The 20849-nt window shown below is 35.5% G+C and overlaps 1 protein-coding gene across 2 annotated transcripts; it reads left to right on the top strand.

The window, feature by feature from the left end:
- Window positions 1–777: 777 nt before the first annotated feature.
- On the top strand, window positions 778–20078 carry LOC144436121 (lysosomal dipeptide transporter MFSD1-like). 2 transcript variants are annotated; one of them, XM_078124820.1, is made up of 13 exons: window positions 778–957; window positions 1609–1709; window positions 3125–3264; window positions 4516–4571; window positions 8986–9129; window positions 9624–9709; window positions 10427–10582; window positions 11297–11430; window positions 11627–11735; window positions 12858–12995; window positions 13784–13911; window positions 15540–15654; window positions 16639–20078. In XM_078124820.1, exons 1-13 carry the CDS (start codon window positions 939–941, stop codon window positions 16789–16791), a joined length of 1479 nt encoding a protein of 492 aa, XP_077980946.1. In that variant the 5' UTR covers window positions 778–938; the 3' UTR covers window positions 16792–20078. The 2 variants fall into 2 exon arrangements, with proteins under 2 accessions (XP_077980946.1, XP_077980947.1); XM_078124821.1 differs by lacking the exon at window positions 12858–12995.
- The last annotated feature ends 771 nt before the right edge of the window (window positions 20079–20849 follow it).

Below are 20849 nucleotides of genomic sequence, written 5' to 3'. Positions count from 1 at the left end.
AAAAGTGACTGCAAATGAACTTCAAACTACAACTACAGACATCTGATCAGTGATACAAACAGTAGTGACTCTGAAAGTGAAAATGCTATAATAGGTGTTATAGACAGTGATGATTGTTTTTCTGATAACTCTGAAACTTCAAGCACGGCTGATATCTCAGACAGTGATTGTGATGAAACAAGTCCTACACAATTTCATGGGAACGTTACCTTGAGAAGTGGCAGAGTCGCCGGTCAATTTTTGTTTCACTGAATACAAATATTGTGATTTAATAGGTTTGTGCACTGTTTTATCATCAATCCATGTTAAATGCTACTTCTGTAGGACATTGTGCACAGTCAAGTGTTGGGTTTTGCCTATATTTTATTTTATATACATATCTGGCACTTGTCCATCCTGACATTCAGGTTTAGGTTGTTTTTTATGTGGCCCCCCCCTAACAGATAGTGAAATTTTTGTTTAGCCCCCCCTAATTTTTCTTGAGAAAAATTGGTGGCCCCCCCTGAAAATCCTCCGCCCCCCCCCCCCCTGGAAGTTAAAACTGTACACTCCCTTACTTACTTGTTTGTTTGTTTGTTGTTTGTCTGTTACACGATTTATGAGCTCCCTTGATTTGTTGTCATCAGTAAAGGTACATACAAATATTATCACTAACACTCTTCTAGCAACAAACAAGACTCTGCCATGTGTTGTTTATGTTAATATTTATATATGCTAATATCGTTGACCATGTGGGTTGCACATGCGTACATATAGGCTTGAATCTCGTGATGGCCAAATACGAGTGATACATGGGCATCGATATTAGCAATGAAAAATCAAATACCCTGATTCCTGACTGCTTACACATTCATTTTTAAAAGTACTGATCTACGGGGCTTTCATAGTTTGATTTGGTTTCATTCTGTTTATTTAGTCGCGAAAAGAAAAGGAGAAACATGATCCACGCGTCGCAAGGTAAGTCTATGTTCTGCATGTTCAGACAACCATGGATCTGTTATTGAGACAACACAATCAAATGTGTACAGTGTACGATGCGATGTGTACATGATTTTTCAATTGACTGTACTATGTTCTCTAAGAATTAAGATAATAAATGAAACTAAATAGATGCAGTTGTTTTAAAGCATATTGTGTAATATAATATAATCAAATACTGTCCGGTTTACCACCCTTTACTTTTTCCGCGATCGAACGTGCAAGCATTGTCGCGGTGTGAAGGCCAAACGCCATACCCAGGAAGCGGAAGTCGAGTTGCCGTTTGGAATTCACGCGTCAACCCTATCATTACAATCGATTGCTTTAACATGTTATATTGAAATTCTCATACTTTACAAGTTATACAGTCGTGTCAGGAAAGTTTATTCCAATTGACAAATTCAGATATACAAATATGGTGATGACAAATTAACCGATTTATTAAAATTAGTGCAGATTGATTGATTGATTGATTGATTGATTGATTGATTGATTGATTGATTGATTGATTGATTGATTGATTTGTCCAACAGTGACATTATTAATGGCATTAAAACAATGTTTGTCAGTACAAATGGAATAGTAAACATTACATTATTTTAATAAATATATGGTGTGTTTTTCTTTCAGGCGAATATCGCTTCATCATCTTATTTTTCAACTGTATGTTGACATTTGGTTCTTACTTCTGTTTTGATATGCCAAGTGTCTTACAAGATGTTTTCCAAGGGGTAAGTAATCAATAAATCACACAGCAAAAGAAATAAGACATCAAACCACCACCCACTCATCCCACCAACCCCCATCACCCCCGGCTTATTACATGTACATGGAGATCCAATAGTACTTTCTATAAACTATCATGTATATATTGATATAGTTCACAGGACATGTCATACCCATTAGCCAAAAGTGCAGTTCCTTGCCATGGAAAATTGAAGAATATTCACTTCTAGATATATGCATTGAATTAGAGCCACCTTGGATTAATAGGATTAAAATTTGGCATTAACAACTAATTATCTGGGAGAGCTGTTGAAAAAAAGTTGGCCCTGAACAAAAGAACAATCCTATCTAATCCTCAATGCTCGACTGATAACTAAGCACTAAATGTGGCACCCTGGGATTGAATTTCTGGCCTTTAAAAAAATGATTACAGCGAATTTCACAATACCTATATGGTATACCGCTGAGCTCTTCAGTTTGATACAACCACGCAGAAACCAATTGAGAAACTGGACATGCTACACTTTAAGATAGCAAGATTGAATGAGTACAGTTTCTTGCTACATTTTGTCTAAGTGAAATGAACTACACATGCCACCATACAGTCATCAAATAAACACCACAAAGGACATTTTATGTGCCCTTCATCAGGTGTTTGATACTAAGAAAAACATTGACATCTGAATGTCTGCACGGAGTTGCAATGTATTAATAAATTATTTCTCTTTTTGACTATGTGTAGCAAAAAATGTGATTTTACTATTGAAGTGTGGCATATATTTATGCAGTTTCATATTGGTTTATAGTATAGTTTCTTCCTACATGATTTTGTCTAAGTGAAATGAACTACACATGCCACCATACAGACATCAAATGAAACCCCAAAGAAAATTTTATGTGCCTGTCATTGGGTGTTTGATGCTAAGAAAAACATTTAGTCCAGTTACCAGATGGTATTGGCACCCAATTGTCTGCATGGAGTTGCAATACATTTATTAGTAAATCGTTTATTTCATTTAGACTAAATGTAGCAAAAAAGTGCGATCTTGCTATTGAAGTGTGGTATATGCAGTTTCTTGTTGGTTTTTGTGTGGTTGTATCAAACGGAAAAACTGAATGGTGTGAAATTCACTGTTGTAAATGACTTAACATTGATAAATGTTATGAATCACTGGAAACTAAAGAAGATTTCTCATTTTGCTAGACATGTGGGACAATACAGATCTGGCCAAACTAATCACTTGCATGATTATTTGTGGTTTATTAAATATTCTTGTGATAATGTTACACTGTCAGTCAGTGGTTATTGTATCTCATTTCTGAAACTGACTTTTACAGCCACTTACCTTTACTGCAATTTCTCAAATCCAGCCAGTAAATGTTCTCTGACAAAACTCCATACTTGGTCTTTTTTTAACAGAATCTATCCTGTCCTAATACAACACACCATCACAGCAATAGCAGTAGTGGCAATAGTAGCAATATTAGTAGTGACTGTGTGGAAGGTTTGGGAATGACCCCAGATGAATACAACTTACTGTATGCCATTTATGCCTGGACGTAAGTATAACCCCAGATATGCCATTTATGCCTGGACGTAAGTATAACCCCAGATATGTCGTTTATGCCTGGATGTAAGTATAACCCCAGATATGCCATTTATGCCTGGACATAAGTATGACCCCAGATATGCCATTTATGCCTGGACGTAAGTATAACCCCAGATGAATACAACTTACTGTATGCCATTTATGCCTGGACGTAAGTATACATACAATACAATATAATACATAATACATTAATACACACATAAATAACTGTCACAATAGTATATATATACTCTTTGACACTTATGTTTGATCTTTACAGCCAATCCTGTACGAATTTCATGTTCTTTCACCGTGTGTCTCAGAAAAGAGGAATCTCCAAATTGTCATTCTGAAATCTAGCTAGTCTAAAATTCCCCATCAGTAATAAACACCCATTTTCATTTTTAAGAAATCTTCAATTGCCAGTCAGTGACCTATGTCTATTTCTGTGCATAAATCAGTGTTGGAAATGCTTTTGATTTGACATAAGTCAACAAGCGTCAGTTTTTTACAAAGGTTAAAGTCCCTGTTACAGAGAAGGATATTACAATCTTGTAAAATTTGCATACATGTACCACAATTATGGTTATGAGTTCCACTACTTGGAACACTAATTGACAAGTAGAAAACACTGATTAACATATTCATCAAGTCATGTATCAAACTTATTTCTGTACACAGACTGTTTCTACATGTAATTCAAACCTTAGAAATAATCAAAATTGCCCTTAAAGGCCCATTTTGGATTTGCTAGCCCAGAGACTTACCATGGTGACAGGTCACACTGTAGCCTCAGTCTGTTAGAGTTGGCCATGACAAGACTACGTACTGTAAGCTACCCCAGACAATTACCATTGTGACATTGTCCACCATTATGTAAACTAAACTGCAGCCTCAGTCTGTGGGGCCTGACCATGACAAGACTACGTACTGTAAGCTACCCCAGACAATTACCATTGTGACATTGTCCACTATTATGTAAACTAAACTGCAGCCTCAGTCTGTGGGGCCTGACCATGACAAGACTACGTACTGTAAGCTACCCCAGACAATTACCATTGTGACATTGTCCACCATTATGTAAACTAAACTGTAGCCTCAGTCTGTGAGACCTGACCATGACAAGTCTGTAGTTACTGAATAGCTGGTAATAGCTACAAGATGAAGGCAATGGTTGTGCATAAGAATTAACACAATTTCTTAATTGTTTGTCTTCAAACAGTAATGCTGTGGTGGTTTTAGGAGCTGGCTATCTGATTGACAAGCTAGGCAATAGAAGTAAGTATATGTATGGATTGTTTATTCATATAGAGTGCAAAAGTTACAGATAAGACAGTCCCTAACCAAGTAAATTCACCAACATTGCCAGTAATTATACATAAGTAGAGGTAATGTGTGTGTGTGTGTGTGTGTGTGTGTGTGTGCGTGCGCGCGTGCGTGCATGTGTGTGGGTGTGTGGGTGTGTGGGTTCATGCATGTATATGCGTGCACGCATACATGTATACACATAACACAGTTATAATAATATAATAATATAATAATAAACATTTATATAGCGCCATATATCCACGACAGTGCTCATAGACGCTTCACATTTGAAATAAATCAAAAAGCTACTGCAATTACAAGTAAGTAGAATAGTTTTGAGTTTTGTATATGTAGTTGTTCATAACGTATTTGACTTAAAATTCCAATATCTTCGTAATAAAAAGGATGGTTATTAGGTAAGTAAATAATCATTTTCAAACACATCTGTGCCTAGTGACCACTATACCATACCCATAGTAACAGCCAAATTGTGGTCAGTATTTTTTTTTTTTTGCAAAAATAACAATATATGAACTGACATGTAAATATGCATTCTGGTAAAAGAATGTAAATGATTATGAGACTTACATTGTTTTGTTGAAGATGTCAGAAATAAGTCTGACCAGGGGCATGAGGCAACAATTCTGGTGAAACCCAAAAATGATAATGATATCCAGGTAATAAAGGCCCAAGTTAGCTATGAGTCACATTTACATACTTACTTCTTTATTTGTAGTTTATTTTAATAAACTCATTATACACGTCTACACATATTTGTTATTTTGGGTATATATTTGTACACTTTCCGGTCTTTTAAAAAATGAAACATTTTTAATAATCGCAGAAAAAAGTTTATATAAATATGGAAGACTCCAAAAGAGAATAAAGGAAAAGAAACTATACGGATAGATCTTGTCTGTAATGATTTAAATGGAACATGATCATGGTGCATGCAAAATCGACGCTTAGTTCGCTCGCGACAGCTGACGCTTCGATGTGTGACGCGCTGCTTGCCGTGCTCAAGCTCGAGCTCAAACGCATTCCTTGCTTAAACTTGTAATACAGAGGGGTAGGACATGGCATCGAATACACCAATCAGGACGCTTCAATTCGAACATGTGACCCATGAATTTTCGCTCGAAGCTTGATACCACCTGCTGCCCTCTTGTGGTGAGGTATATATTTCGCATGTTTCAGTACATTGTGGCGTTTGCGGGACAGTAAAACAGATTGCCGAAAACAGCATATTATATGAACTGAAGCTCCGAAACGGTGCATCTTTTGCGAGGGATATAAACAAAAACACAATTGATAATATCTTGGTGTAATCAATATTTGATGCTGTAGAGTTACGGTAGGCTCGAACACACAGTCGATTCCGGTCTATATTATTTTCATAAAATTACGTTAAAATAATCATTAAACATTACTCGTCATATCTGTGTCTCTTCAAAATATACCTTTGAATGAAAGAGAAAACGTAACAACATCATTTGACTGAGTAAACAAAAACGCGTAAGTTTGCCCGAAACAGAAAGCGTCCGTGAACGAGGGCGATGTGGTTTCAATCTTACGACGAAAAAGAACACCAGAGTGTCCTACCCTTCCTTTTTTAGCAATTGAGCAAATTGAGCAAATTGAGCAAATGTCGAGTTCGTGCATATGGAATTTTCAAAATCCAGTACTTTTATGGACGGTTGCAAAGATTCGAATCATTCGAGCTCGCGATCGCGCGCGCGCGACAAGACAGATAATTTATATGACCGTTGGGGGCGCTACACAATCGGTACACTCCACACACGTTAGACTAGACATGCATTACGCATGGTACGTCCCAGTCCGCCGTATTCTATTTATATTTCAGCGCGTTTCAAGTTACTGTATATATTTTTCTGTGTATTTTAATTAGATATTAATTATTGATTCAAGATAATGAAGTAATTATAAACTTGACGGAACTTTTTGATATTGTCTTTATTCATGTTATTCAATTGTTGATAGACACCAGAATTGTTGCCTCATGCCCTTGGTCTGACTGGACTTTTCATTTAAGTTGATAGCAGTAATTAATACAAGTGTACTACAGACAGAAATAAGACTGACTAGACTTTTCCTTTAAGTTGATAACAGTAATCAATACAAGTGTACTAAAGGTAGAAATAAGTCAGACTGGACTTTTCCTGTAAGTTGATAACAGTAATCAATACAAGTGTTCTAAAGACAGAAATAAGTCAGACTGGACTTTTCCTTTAAGTTGATAGCAGTAATCAATACAAGTATACTAAAGATAGAAATAAGTCACGGTCGTAGTATACGTCATGATGTATAAACTAACATGGATGAACTTTTTCTACTTTCATCACAACTTTCTTGAATGAATAATAACTATTCTTCCAGTTGTACCATAGAACACCCTTTCTTGAGGTATCACCATCTTGGAAGTACATGCCATTTAAATTTGAAAAGGCACAGCTTTTAAACCACCATCCATCATCACCATTTCCACTACCAGTACAAGCACAGCAATCGGAATAGCCATCATTATCCTGGTCTTTGGTACTAAATTTCATACCGTTATGATAACTAAGTGAGTCTGAGGCATTTCCAGAATAATCTCCCACCAGTAGTGTATACTTGGAGTCCTCATTACCAATCTGAAAGAAGTCATACTCAGCATACGCAGTGTTATTGTCCCAGTCTTGCAGATCAACTCGTAACTTATAGCGCCCTCTACGAAGCAGATAGAAAATCTTTTCATTTCCCAACCAGTGTTCACCAGTAACATAACCAAAACCATATTTGTATGTTGTCCATTCGTTATCAAAATGTACCGATCCATCTTGACGTCGCTGTATGACGTTCCAGATACCGTCATCAATAACTTCACAGTAGACAGCAAATGGTTCTGGATAATCTTCAGGTTGTATGAAGTGAATTCCTTCAACAAGATGGCTGCCATTTAGAATGTATGCATGGTGACAGTCTGTGAAGGCAATATGATTATTTTTTAGAACACTGACATCCAAATAGCTACTTGCTACATCAATCCCTTGTGTGGTAATTGTAATAGAACAGAAATGAAAGCTTTTATGTCTTCTCAATAAAACATTTTTTGGTACACAATTTTGTTCAATCAGCTGCAGGTCATAAATGTGATAAAGACTAACTGTCTCTGATATGCAAATGTTGTTTCATTGGTAATCATTGCGTGCATACCACAATGATAGTTGATGTTTCTTTACTCCTTACCTTCTGGATAGATCTTCTCTGTATGTCCATTTAGTTGAATACTTGATTCTACATTCAAACTGACTTACCTACTGGATAGATCTTATCTGTATGTCCATTCAGTGGAATACTTGATTCTACATTCAAACTGACTTACCCTCTGGATAGATCTTCTCTGTATGTCCATTCAGTTGAATACTTGATTCTACATTCAAATTGACTTGAAGCTGGTGTAGGTTGATTTGTATGTTTTCCAATTTCTCCGAGATCTCTGACAAATGTGAATGTGAACCATGGGAATGAGATGGTAGCTTTTCTTGTGGTACTATAAACGTATAGGCGCACCCACCATCTTGTGTTGTTTCAGTTGCTGGACCAACTTCTCCTTTCACCCTGTCATGGGTTTGTTGTGAGGCAGTGAGGCCAATAAACAGAAGAAGAGCTACCACAACAGTGTCCATACTTGTTTACTAGACTGGTAGTGTATTAGAGTAATATGTGAGACAGATTTAGCGTATGAGGCCTTGGAGGAAATATAAGGAGATCATTTGTTGGTACAAAGGTCTTGCCAACTGACTGACTGGTGTTTGCGATATGATGTGTAATATGGTGTAAAGTAATCCAATGACAAGGACGTGACATGGCACAGATCCAGACTGCAATGCTCAGATTGATAAGATACCAATTATGATAGTAACGCAATATTTCATATCAGATGGCACACATGCCTTTAGATAACCCTATTGTAGCATATCTGCCTTGAGGTCATTATTGTTGAATTTTTACAAGAAGAAGCAGAAATGTATTAACCGAAAGGTCCAGCCATCCAATATTATAACTTCTAACAGATAATTACGTACATTGTTCAACTTTTTATAAAAAATATATATTATCAATAAGCATATAATTTTTAGTACAACATTAATTTTTGGCCATGTATTTGGCCATATTGGTCTAATGAAAGTGCCCCTCTAGTGTCCATTTGGAATATGATTTGTAGTCAAGTGAACAACATTGATGCAAATATGCCTGGCAACAAGGACAACACCCATAGTAACAGCAAAATGACTAGCTATTCCAAATATGGCAGAAGTGATAGATATTCAAGTGATTGAACTTTAAAATGATTATTTTTTGTATCACTTTTCTTTTCTAGTTGGATTATTTTTGTTCTCTGGTCTGTGTTTGTTGGGATCCTCAGTTTTTGCCCTTGGTGCCATGTTCAAGGGCACATCAGCCATGTTACCTATCATGTTAGTTGGAAGGTTGCTGTTTGGCTCAGGCAATGGTTCATTAACAAGTAAGTGACCTTTACTTGACCTGTTCATCAGTGTTTCGTTACGATTGGCGAGCCTAAGTAACTGAAAGCGAACTCGTACAAAGTGGTATAATTTCCGCATATTGAACCTGGATATTTTAGCAAATGTTGTGATTTTGCAGTCTTGCAACTAGTTCAAAAAGACTAGTTAATACATATTTCTAAGCCTCGGTGCACTGCGTTTATGTATAAGATGGCATTTTAGTCACTACTTATTTTCACATTTTTGTTTTCAAGCGAAATAAGCAAAAAATAAGTCTTCAGCGAAAGTTTCTAAGTTTACAGTATTGTACTTTAAAAACGAGATTTTGTTGTGGAATGTGGTGATGTGACTTTGGAACTAAGGTACTTATGGTTGTGGTATCAGAACTCAAATATGGTAGGATTTATTGACCTCTTGAACCTTGAACACATACACATAAAGTTTTATATGACATAAAGTTATTGACAATCATGTCGTTTATCTGTATCTACAGTTGTACAGAATCGTATCACTGCGTATTGGTTCAGGAACAAGGAATTGGCATTTGCATTTGGAGTGACGTTAACGCTGTCAAGAGCTGTAAGTATAACGTATCAAATTGTTAAAATAGCATATCTGCTCATTAATTACATTTATTTGTATTCCTTATATTAGCTTAGCCTTTAGAATTTTAGTATGAAGCATTTAGAATTTTTAATTTTAGATGGGAGGGGGGGGGGGGGCTGTGGGGGGGGGGGGGATGGAGTTCAATTGCGATATCATCATGACTGAACCATCATGCTCCTCTCTCTCTGTGTTATATTTTTTAATCATGCCACAGTCTACATTTGCATGTATGATGTATGTATATCATTTGTTATAGTACAGGGGAACACCACTCCAGGAAATAGAGAAACATAAATTATGGGTTCTAGAGAGTAATTTCATGATTTTATATCACCTAGTCCTATAATTAATTGTAATTTCAGAGAAACATCAAGTTGATCTTGTGCCTTTATAGGATATTTTTGGTATGGGCCATTGCATGATGGGAGTCAGCAGACATAATGTATTCAAAGGTTGCACAATGAATATTCATGATATGTTTTACACTGAAGGCTTCTGCAATATGCACTAAGGAGTCATTAAACTACTTTTTGATTTGTTATTATAGCCTGAGTTTCTTAAATCCAGTCGAAGTTTCACTGTATATCTTCTTATACATACAATGTATATACAATGTATAATAGTGTGTATATGTCTCCAAGTAATGCTACATTTGAGCAATAATGCCACACGTATATTTTCATATTTCAGGGCAGTGTATTAAACTTTTTTCTAACACCAAACTTTGAGAAGGAATATGGCTTAAAGTGGACATTATGGGGAGGTGCAATGCTCTGTGGCATAGGCTTCATATCAGCTTTCATTCTTAGCATTCTTGATATAGTGGGAATTAGGCAGCTTGGTCAGGTATGTTACTGTGATGTGATAGTTTAGATAGTGAATAATTCCAAGGTATTGAAGTGCCAGTTAGGATATTTGCATGAGTGCTTTTGGTATTATCTGTAGCAGTAAAAAGTGAAACAAATGCTCCAAACGCTCACTGGCACTCTTAATCATGAAGTTCTGTTAAGCCCAAAAAAAAAAAAATTGTTTCTGGTCAGGACAGTTTGTCTAACATGGTGCGATGATGTGATTTTTTTTTTTTAATTCTCAACAAATGTGTCACTCAGTCTACTATTTATGGCAGTTACTGTTCTTTTTTATTTAGTACTTTACAGCAAGTGTGTATGTGGGGGTAGATTTCATTTGCTTGTTCATGATTGGTTCTGCAGTTGTCTTCACTGAAATAGGGAGGGTTAATATATTTGTGTTTCTCCACGGATCTGCAGACTGCATGGGCTGGATAAACACACACACAAAAACTGACACAGGGTATTTAAGTGACCAGAAACAATTCTCTCTTTTTTTGGCCTTAGCATACATTTAGCCAAAACTGCCAGATTTCATTCACATATAAATGACTGTGTGTTCACATGATTTTGTGTTTATGGAATGGTGGCACACTCATTTGCATACAGTTACATAATAATAGTTTTTGGTACTGTACTGCGGTGGAAAGCTAGCCTGTCAGTGTTTCTCTCTCACCTCTCCTAACTATTTTGGCTTTTTATTTGCTTACAGGAAGGACATGTAGCCAGCCAATCCAAGAAACTTCGACTACGAGATATTAAATACATGTCTCTACAATTCTGGTTGTTGGCATTGACTATTATGTTCTTTTACAATGGTGTTTTCCCATTTGTAGCTGATGCCAGGTAAAATTTATTGTCAGCTGTACTTGAAGTTAGACAGACAACAAGTATCATATTAGCAGAACAAGCATGTGTGCTGCAATGTAGTATAAAAAGTAGTCAAGTCTTACCCATATGTTTGACTGAATTGTAATTCTTTAATATGTAGTTATCACTTCTTATCTTCTGATCCTGTCTTATTTTCTCCTTCTCTGTGCAGTAAATTTATTTCATACAAATATGATTACTCGGACACAGTGTCATCTTATATGGCAGGTTCAGTCTATGATGTCTCCTTAGTGATGTCATCAGTACTTGGATTGACAATTGTAAGTATACAACTTTTTTAATGTCATCAGTACTTGGGTTGACAATTGTAACTATGCAACTTAGTGATGTCATCAGTACTTGGGTTGACAATTGAAAGTATGCAACTTTGTGATGTCATCACATCAGTACTTAGGTTGACAATATTTTGTAAGTATACAACTTTGTGATGTCATCAGTACTTGGGTTGACAATTGTAACTGCAACTTTGTGATGTCATCAGTACTTGAGTTGACAATTGTAAGTATGCAAATTAGTGATATCATGAGTATTTGGGCCATATGCAACTTTGTGATGTCATCAGTACTTGGGTTGTATGCAGCTTAGTGATGTCATCAGTGTTTGGGTTGTATGCAGCTTAGTGATGTCATCAGTACTTGGGTTGTATGCAGCTTAGTGATGTCATCAGTACTTGGGTTGTATGCAGCTTAGTGATGTCATCAGTATTTGGGTTGTATGCAGCTTAGTGATGTCATCAGTACTTGGGTTGTATGCAGCTTAGTGATGTCATCACCACTTGGGTTGTATGCAGCTTAGTGATGTCATCCGTGTTTGGGTTGTATGCAGCTTAGTGATATCATCAGTACTTGGGTTGTATGCAGCTTAGTGATGTCATCAGTACTTGGGTTGTATGCAGCTTAGTGATGTCATCAGTATTTGGGTTGTATGCAGCTTAGTGATGTCGTCAGTACTTGGGTTGTATGCAGCTTAGTGATGTCATCAGTACTTGGATTGTATGCAGCTCAGTAATGTCATCATTACTTGGGTTGTATGCAGCTTAGTGATATCATCAGTACTTGGGTTGTATGCAGCTTAGTGATGTCATCAGTGCTATATTTTGGAAAGTAGCACTTCAGGACTTTTGAGCCTGTCTGTGGACATTTACATGGGCATGTTTTATTTTCTAGCCTTCAGTAATTCCTCTTGGAACTATTGCAAATGAATGTGTTCCAAATAAATCTACAAATATTATGGACCGTGTATTTCATTGCCACCGACTCGAGATAGTGAAATTAAACCCAGTGTATACATTTAAAATTTAAACTTTTGAACAGTTTCAATATTAATATAATGTATAATACTAATAGCAACCTGTTGAATTCATAATTGTCTTTCTCTTGCAGGATTATTTTGGAATGCGTGGTATCTTAGCTTTTGTGTGTGCCATCTTAACAATCCCTGTCTTTGGTTTATTAGCATTCACACATGTGCATCCATTAGTCTCAACTATATGGCTTGGTGTCATGTATTCCATAGCTGCTGTAAGTTGTACACCATTATTACCGTCATTCTATTTCTTCCAACCTAACATGAAGGTCTAAAAAGCAGTTATGCCAGTGCTTTTGCTAAGTTCTTTTTCAAGAAATTGGTAACAGTAAGCCATGATTAGCAAAATTAGTTTTTTTAACAAACAAACAACTGAAATCAGCATCCAAAGTTGGATCTTTCTAACTTTGCGGTTTTAAGCACAACTGAAATGAGGTTCAGCAGTCGTGTAGGCATGTTGAAATGTGTGTGTGTGTGTGTGTGTGTGTGTGTGTGTGTGTGTGTGTGTGTGTGTGTGTGCGTGTGCGTGTGCGTGCGTGTGCGTGTGCGTGTGTGTGTGCGTGTGCATGTGTGCGTGCCTGCATGCCTGTGCGTGCATGCCTGCCTGCCTGTGTGCATGTGTGTGTGCATGCGTGTGCAGGTGTGTTAGGGTTAGGGTTATAATTTTCAGCAGCAAATGAGTACAAACAATATCCTTGAATCTAGTTTTGTACTGCAGTGAATTTTTTCAAGAACTTTAAATTGAATTGAATAGAACGATTCTAAAAATAACAACCAGGAAACAAACATAATTTTAATCAAAATGATAAACACATCATACTTGCCTCACTAGGGATCCTAACAATGTTGATGGAATATTTCAAATAGTGACAATCTGCCCCCCAAAACTACAGTCTGTTATCTTATGAAATCTTATAGAACATTGTCTGTGCATTCTACAACGTATGTCAGTTGTCATTGCTGTAATGGTATAATGGAAATCTGTCATATTTCTCTCTTACAGGCGAGCATGTGGCCATCCATTCCCTTGGTGGTCTCCCAGGCAACAGTTGGTACGGCAATGGGAATAACTACATCTATTCAAATGATTGGCATAGGTGTATCCAATGTCATTGTAGGAGAAATTCTAAGGTATGTATCGGGGTGGAAATCAAAGTTCATTTCTTTGTACCAAATGTAAGACCTCACATGCTGTGTTTAAATTTCTTTTTTAAAAATTTGCTCAGAAAAAGTTGTCTGGCAGAGCTATAAAAAAAAGAAGTCAAGTATAGACATATCACACTGTTTGATTTACAACCTTGAGTTGTGTAACCATGGTAATATACAATGTATGCAGGGAAATACTACTATTCCACAGTCCAATGGTAAACTCAAGTTGGTAGATAGTCTTGCTGCCAGTGCTAGACGTTTGAGCTTTCTTCCGATACGCTAAACGAATGAAGTTTGCAGTGAAGGCTTGCCTCGATAGCTATCATCACTTATCATATTGTTTCGGAAGAACACCCGAGGTCTAGCAGCTCGACTAGCTGGTAGACTGACTGTGGAACTGAGGTAGTTCTTCCACGTCACTGGTTGTAATCTGTAGTGTCAATAAGTTATACCCACACAAGCCAAATTGTACACATTCAAACAGAAAATATGGGCTTTATACCCTAGTTCTACATCATGACGGTACATATGGACATCATTTGTTATGTGAGGCTTGAGATACAAGTAAAATATTCAAAATCATTCGTACAGGTTTATTTATATACTTAATAAGTCCTTGTTCTCATTCAGCCCAAAAAATATACTTCATGAAATAAGGGTTTTGTCACAACACAAAATGCAAACCAGCAGCAGGCAAGCATTTACAAACAGAGCTTGTTCCATCCTGGGAAAATAAATGAACAAATTGGATTAATATCATGCGGTACAACATGTTGGAAGTACAGACACTTGTATTAGTACATTTCTATTGATTCGATAAATAGCCTATGGCCTCTTTACACAACAGCTCACATTTGCAATTGAATTTCAAGTTCCCCTGGCATTTCACGTACATATAAAGAGGCCATAAAACTGTTCTTATGAAGCCATGAAATGTGATACAAGTCTCTCTTTTCTAACATGTTGAGCCAAGACGTGTTGTGTAATCCATCTCATTTATTTACTTTCCCCTCATTTGCAACAATTTGTAAAATGCTCCTGTCACTGGTTGTAATCATCAAAATGCTATAGGTTACTTAACAGGTATTATTCCTGTACAAGTAAGGGATGATCGTTGTCCTAAATGTACGATGTTCCTTTATTGAGCTTGTGCAACATTAACATTGTGCGATCATCCCAAAGTTGTAGTTTCTTACATGCAGAATCTGATTATATTGATACTGTGCTGTATCTTGAATACCCATGACAGATCATTCGTATATATATGTATGTATGTATATATGTATGTATGTATGTATGTATGTATGTATGTATGTATGTATGTATGTATGTATGTATGTATGTATGTATGTATGTATGTATGTATGTATGTATGTATGTATGTATGTATGTATGTATGTATGTATGTATGTATGTATGTATGTATGTATGTATGTATGTATGTATGTATGTATGTATGTATGTATGTATGTATGTATGTATGTATGTATGTATGTATGTATATATATATATATATATATATATATATATATATATATATATATATATCAACTCATTCTTTACTTATTACAAGTAAAATTGCACTTTTTGTTGTTCTTTTAACTTTGTAGTATCCGTTCTCTGGAGGAGTTACTGCGGTGGAAGTATGTCATGATATTTCTCCTTGCTAACGCTCTAGCTTGTGTAGCCACAACTGTTATCTTGAATATTGTAGACAAGAAGAGGGTAAGTTTGATTATTAGAAAAACAGAAAATGAACATGTAGATTTGATTGTATTGAATGATGAGTGTATTACCCAGATATATGAGCTGCAGGACAAAAGACTACATTTGTATGCTTTCAAGAAATTATGGGATGGAACATGTCACTGTATAAAGGGCCTGGGGTATTCCCTACATCAACCCTTACAGTGGATTCTGACTTACGATCTTACCTGGTTATAAGGATTCTCCCTACACTGTTGGATAGGGATTTCTTACCCATGATTTCACCTAATTATCAGGGTTCTCCGTACACCATTGTAGAGGAGTGGGTTCATCGTATGATTTCACCTAAAAATCAGGGTTGTCACTAGGCATATTAAGTTGTGGGTTCCAGCCCATGATTTCCCAAAATAAATCTTTAGGGTCCTCCCCAGAGCTTGATACAGTAGTGGGATCCAACCTATGATGTCATTTAAGTATTTATACCCATTAATGAGTTTAAACTTTTAAATCTGGTCGAATCTCCTGCAATGGGAAAATAATGTTACTGTTACTGGTACATGTGTACTAGGATCCCAGCTTGGCATTCAAAATGTTATCAGTACGCATTTGTCCAAATAGCGCCCTCTGTGGTAATCACCATCATTCAACTAGTTAACTGGATAGCAGGCAAGTCTCTTCATAAACTAGAAACCAGATAATGTCATATTCTAAGGTACCAAAATCACGAGACACATACATCATAATCTAACAATGAAAATGGATGTTGGAGCAATGATCAGTGTTTGTGCATCATCAATTAATACTGATCACCACTAGAGGGCGCTATGCTTTTGCTAGGCCTTCGTCATTTCATTTCCCAGGATCAGCCTTATGATTTCACTAGCAATGTCTATAGAGTGTCAAATACAATCTCATTCGATCATATGCCCATTATTTCAGTAACTTCAGGTTACATCAAATAGATTCAGTTACCATGGCAATATTATTTTCTTTGACCATCAGGGAGGATCTTTGAATATGAGTCGGTTTGAGATGACATCGAGAAGAGAACTTGATAGACGGGCAGACTATCCATTACCAGAGGAAGATGACAGTGAACCAACAGAAAAAGACCGGTTATTACCAGACAAGGCATCAGAAGGCAGTATAAATTGATCATGATAACCTCAACTATTTACTTTCAGTAAATGTTACTGATTTTCAAAACAAATACATACTGCTGACTGTATGTGTACTTTGTCCAGGGTTTGTATGTTCCCGGAAACCCTTTAAAAATCCTGGAATTTGAAACTATTTTGGGGAAGTTCTAGAATTCAGAGCCAATCATAAAACGTCCTTGAATTTCAAACCATTACTGGAAAGTCCTGAATTAACCTGGAATATCAAACCTGGAATGCCCTTGGAAGTCCTTAAAAATGTGATTCACTCAGTAAAGCTCAGTAAATAACTCCAAGTAATGTATGTGATTGATACTGACTGTATGAACTCTGTCTGCCATATACTTAAAGTGATGCAGTCTGAAACTGTGACCTCAGTGTCATCTGAAATCAGTATACAATATACACATACATGAAACACACACACTAACACCTTTTGGGGAGTCAATCAGCATTGACCCAGCTCGACAACAGTGGTTGTGTATTCTCTAAAGAGATCTAGTAACCAAGACTTACTGGCAGTGTTTTTTTCAAATTTTCTGGTACTGCACAAATTATGTCATAATGTAATTTTGATATCTAAACCTAGTGAGAGCTCTTCCATCTGCTAGACCTGAATTCATGTGTTTAGTTGTTGGAAACACATATCAGGATGCAAAATTAACAAAAAGAAGCATCAAGTTAAAGACTTTAACCCTTGTTTTGAATTTGAAGCGTGCATTCTTGATATATAGCCTAATTACCAAAAACCACTAATTACACAAATTGCTCATTAGTATTGATGGAATGTTTACCAACACCTTTAAGTTTATGTTATGTTATCATTGACAAAACTAAAACTTAAAAAAATGGATTATCTCAATAAAACTAAACGCTAAAGAATTCAAACATTTTGATTAACCTTTTCCCTGTTTATAGCAAGGCAAAATTGGGTTTGATCTTTGTGGATAACCAACCACCTTAGAAGCTGCGTCAATGCTGGTTTGTTCCTAACTTAGGGCTATTCACAAAAAAGTACACATCTAATATTTAAATACACAACAGTATTGAATACACCCATGCAAAATTTGATTTTTGCACTCTTCTGTGTTATATATTATGTTAAGTCTTCTGGAAACTGTCTTCAATCTTAGCTTACAAAGCCAAAACTTTCATGTAATGATGATAAGAAAGTCTAAGTAAATCTTTGAGATGGCTGAATTGTCAAAAAATTGTATGTTGTATGAAAAATAATGTCTACAAACTCCAAATAATGTTCCTGCTAATAACTGAAGATTTCACTCTTCTTCCACTTGAAGTGGCTAATTTTAAAAACTCCTACTTTTCTAGAATTAGTAGTTATAACAATGTATCTCAGTTACAGTGGTGAGTCAAAATACTTTGTCACTGAAATTAGAATCTGTAGAAAAAAGTACTTTGTTCACAATTCCATTGAAGTTGGCTTATTATGTAATTATTCGTCCAACATTTAAAAATGTGTGTATAGAAAATACTCATTAGAATTAAAATTTGTAAAAAAGGAAAAAATGCACTCTGTTTTCAGTTCCCTTGAAGTATGCTAATTTAAAGTACTTTTTGTCCAATAGCAGTATGTGTATGAAAAATGCTTTTCTTGAAATGAATACCTCTGAAAAATATAGCATTATTCTCTTTACTGGAAACCCAAATTGTGTTAAATTTTAATGAATCGAAACTGCCTATGTATATTTATATGGTCGTTCAAAGCAATATCCCATGGTATACAGCCTTAATATTACAATAGAGTAAAATTTCGTCATAAACCACTAGCTTCCTTACGGCAGTGCATTCAAGGTGGTCTGGCATGTGAGAATGAAGTTAACCAACCACATCAAATCATAGATTACAAATAAAAACCTACAGCATTCATTCAAGTATGACAGGTTTTAAAGAAAATGTGATGTGACACTTTGATTGGTATTTTGTCATCGACTTATCTTACCATTATATACGTTAATTGATATACATGTTTCGTCTCATTTTGAAATGTCATCGTACTTGAGGTTTAGATGTGATTAGACCTAACATGTAAGTGATATATTCTATATCAAAATATAAATATCTCAACTATCACATGCATACTCAAAGTTATTTGAAAAATGTGATCGGATAGTGAAATGTTTGTAAAAATAACCAACGTTTTATCTGACTATGCATGAACATATCATGGTAATGCTGAGATCATTATTATTATTTATTTTTTTTTGCAAATACACCAGTTTTGTCAACTTCTGAATGAATTATGTTTAACAGAAAATCACAAATTTAATGTGTGATCAACCAACATTGGTGATAGGTGTAGCTCTGTGATTAGAATAGCACTCTCAACAACTTAGTGTATCAGTCAACTTCAGTCCCTGCCCTACTAGAGATGTGAATGAACCAGCCCCTCGATTCAAATTTAAAGAGCATTACAGTATTGTAAGTGATCTTTGATCTAAACTCCCATGAATTGAAGAATCACAACTATACAGTGTACGACTCCATTATAGCATTATGTTGAACTTTGGTCAAAAGTACAAAAAGACTCCATTTACAGTACTGTGTTTTTGGCAGAAAATTAATGGCACCCAAATATTTAAAAAGTAAAATATCATTGTAATTTGAGGCTTCTACATTTTGTGAGAACAGTATTGATGCGTAAAGGGATTTTGTATCAATTGTTCTAGAGAGTGCTTTCATAAAGTGTACATAGGCAGAGTTGACATGTTATTGTCCATAGTAGTAGCATCTTTTGCTTATAAACTGAAAACTTCATCAGTGTGCACATTCCGTGAATCACTCGTTAGCTAATGACTAACTGGAGTGGCAACAATGATGAATCACCAAGTGTACTTTTACACAGCTGTATGCCAGGAACAAGCTTCATTTTCAAAGTGTATTTACAGTAAATTTCAACACAGGGTCGTTGCTGTACCAGTATACCTCAGTCTCAAATTAGATTGTCTAGTATTAGTAAATACTTGCAGTGTTAGTCATTTAGTATTCATGTATTATGGTAATTTTGATGTCACTTTTGATAATTTCAAATTCCATGTAGTCTGTAGGAATCCTAGGTTTGACTCAAGAGGCTGAAAAAAATGAATTTGGAAGAGTAATAATTACCTGTTTGTTATGCAATGAAATTGTATCTTTAATCTTATGATCAGCCATTGAAAATTCTGCACAATTTAAATCTATTTTGCCACCAAACTATACAAAGTAGTGTCCTGGATTCTGTGTTCTTTGAGTTTTGCAGAAAGTTATATGAAAGTTACAATAAATGAAACAAAACAGGACTACACAACTGAGTTACTGAGAGTTTTTTTTTGACATTTCAAATATTGCACTCACATCAAACATAGCTACACCATGGCTAAGCTAGGCTATCACACTCAGAATTGTTTTTCAGTGGCATGACTGCCACCAAAGAACTGAAGATTTGTTTATTACAACACATTGCTAAACTGCAATACAATACAGAACAATACAATATAGTATAATATGATACAATACGATACAATATTGTAATACAATACAATACAGCACAATACAATACATCACAATATGATGATACAATAGAACACAATATGATATGATACAATAGAACACAATATAATACAATACAACACTATAATACAATACAACACAATATGATATGATACAATACAACAATATATGATACAATACAACACAATATAATACAATATGATACAATATAATACAATACAATACAACAATATGATATGATGCAATACAATAATACAATACAATACAATACAATACAACAATATAATACAGCACAATATGATATGATACAATACAACACAATATAATACAATACAACACAATATTTAAAAGGTAAATTGACAAAATTGATGTTTTCACTTTCAATACTTTTCCTTACATACCTTTTCATGTAATTTTTCTACATCATAATCCCTTTACAAAATTGGTATTGGTGGACAATGTTCACAATATATAGTGCATACCTTTTATAATACTATGCATGCGTAAACAGGTATTTGTGTAAATTTCGAATGACCAGGTATATATGAT

Source organism: Glandiceps talaboti, chromosome 6 (assembly GCF_964340395.1).
Source record: "Glandiceps talaboti chromosome 6, keGlaTala1.1, whole genome shotgun sequence".
Taxonomy (NCBI): Eukaryota; Metazoa; Hemichordata; class Enteropneusta; family Spengelidae; genus Glandiceps; species Glandiceps talaboti.
This window is presented reverse-complemented; position numbering and strand designations above follow the sequence as displayed.

What these genes read in the sequence shown, in the direction of transcription:
- LOC144436121 (XM_078124820.1), top strand. An exon ending in AGGCAATGGTTCATTAACAA is followed by an intron (nt 9,130 to 9,623) that starts GTAAGTGACCTT and finishes CTGTATCTACAG; the next exon opens with TTGTACAGAATCGTATCACT. An exon ending in CCATTTGTAGCTGATGCCAG is followed by an intron (nt 11,431 to 11,626) that starts GTAAAATTTATT and finishes TTCTCTGTGCAG; the next exon opens with TAAATTTATTTCATACAAAT.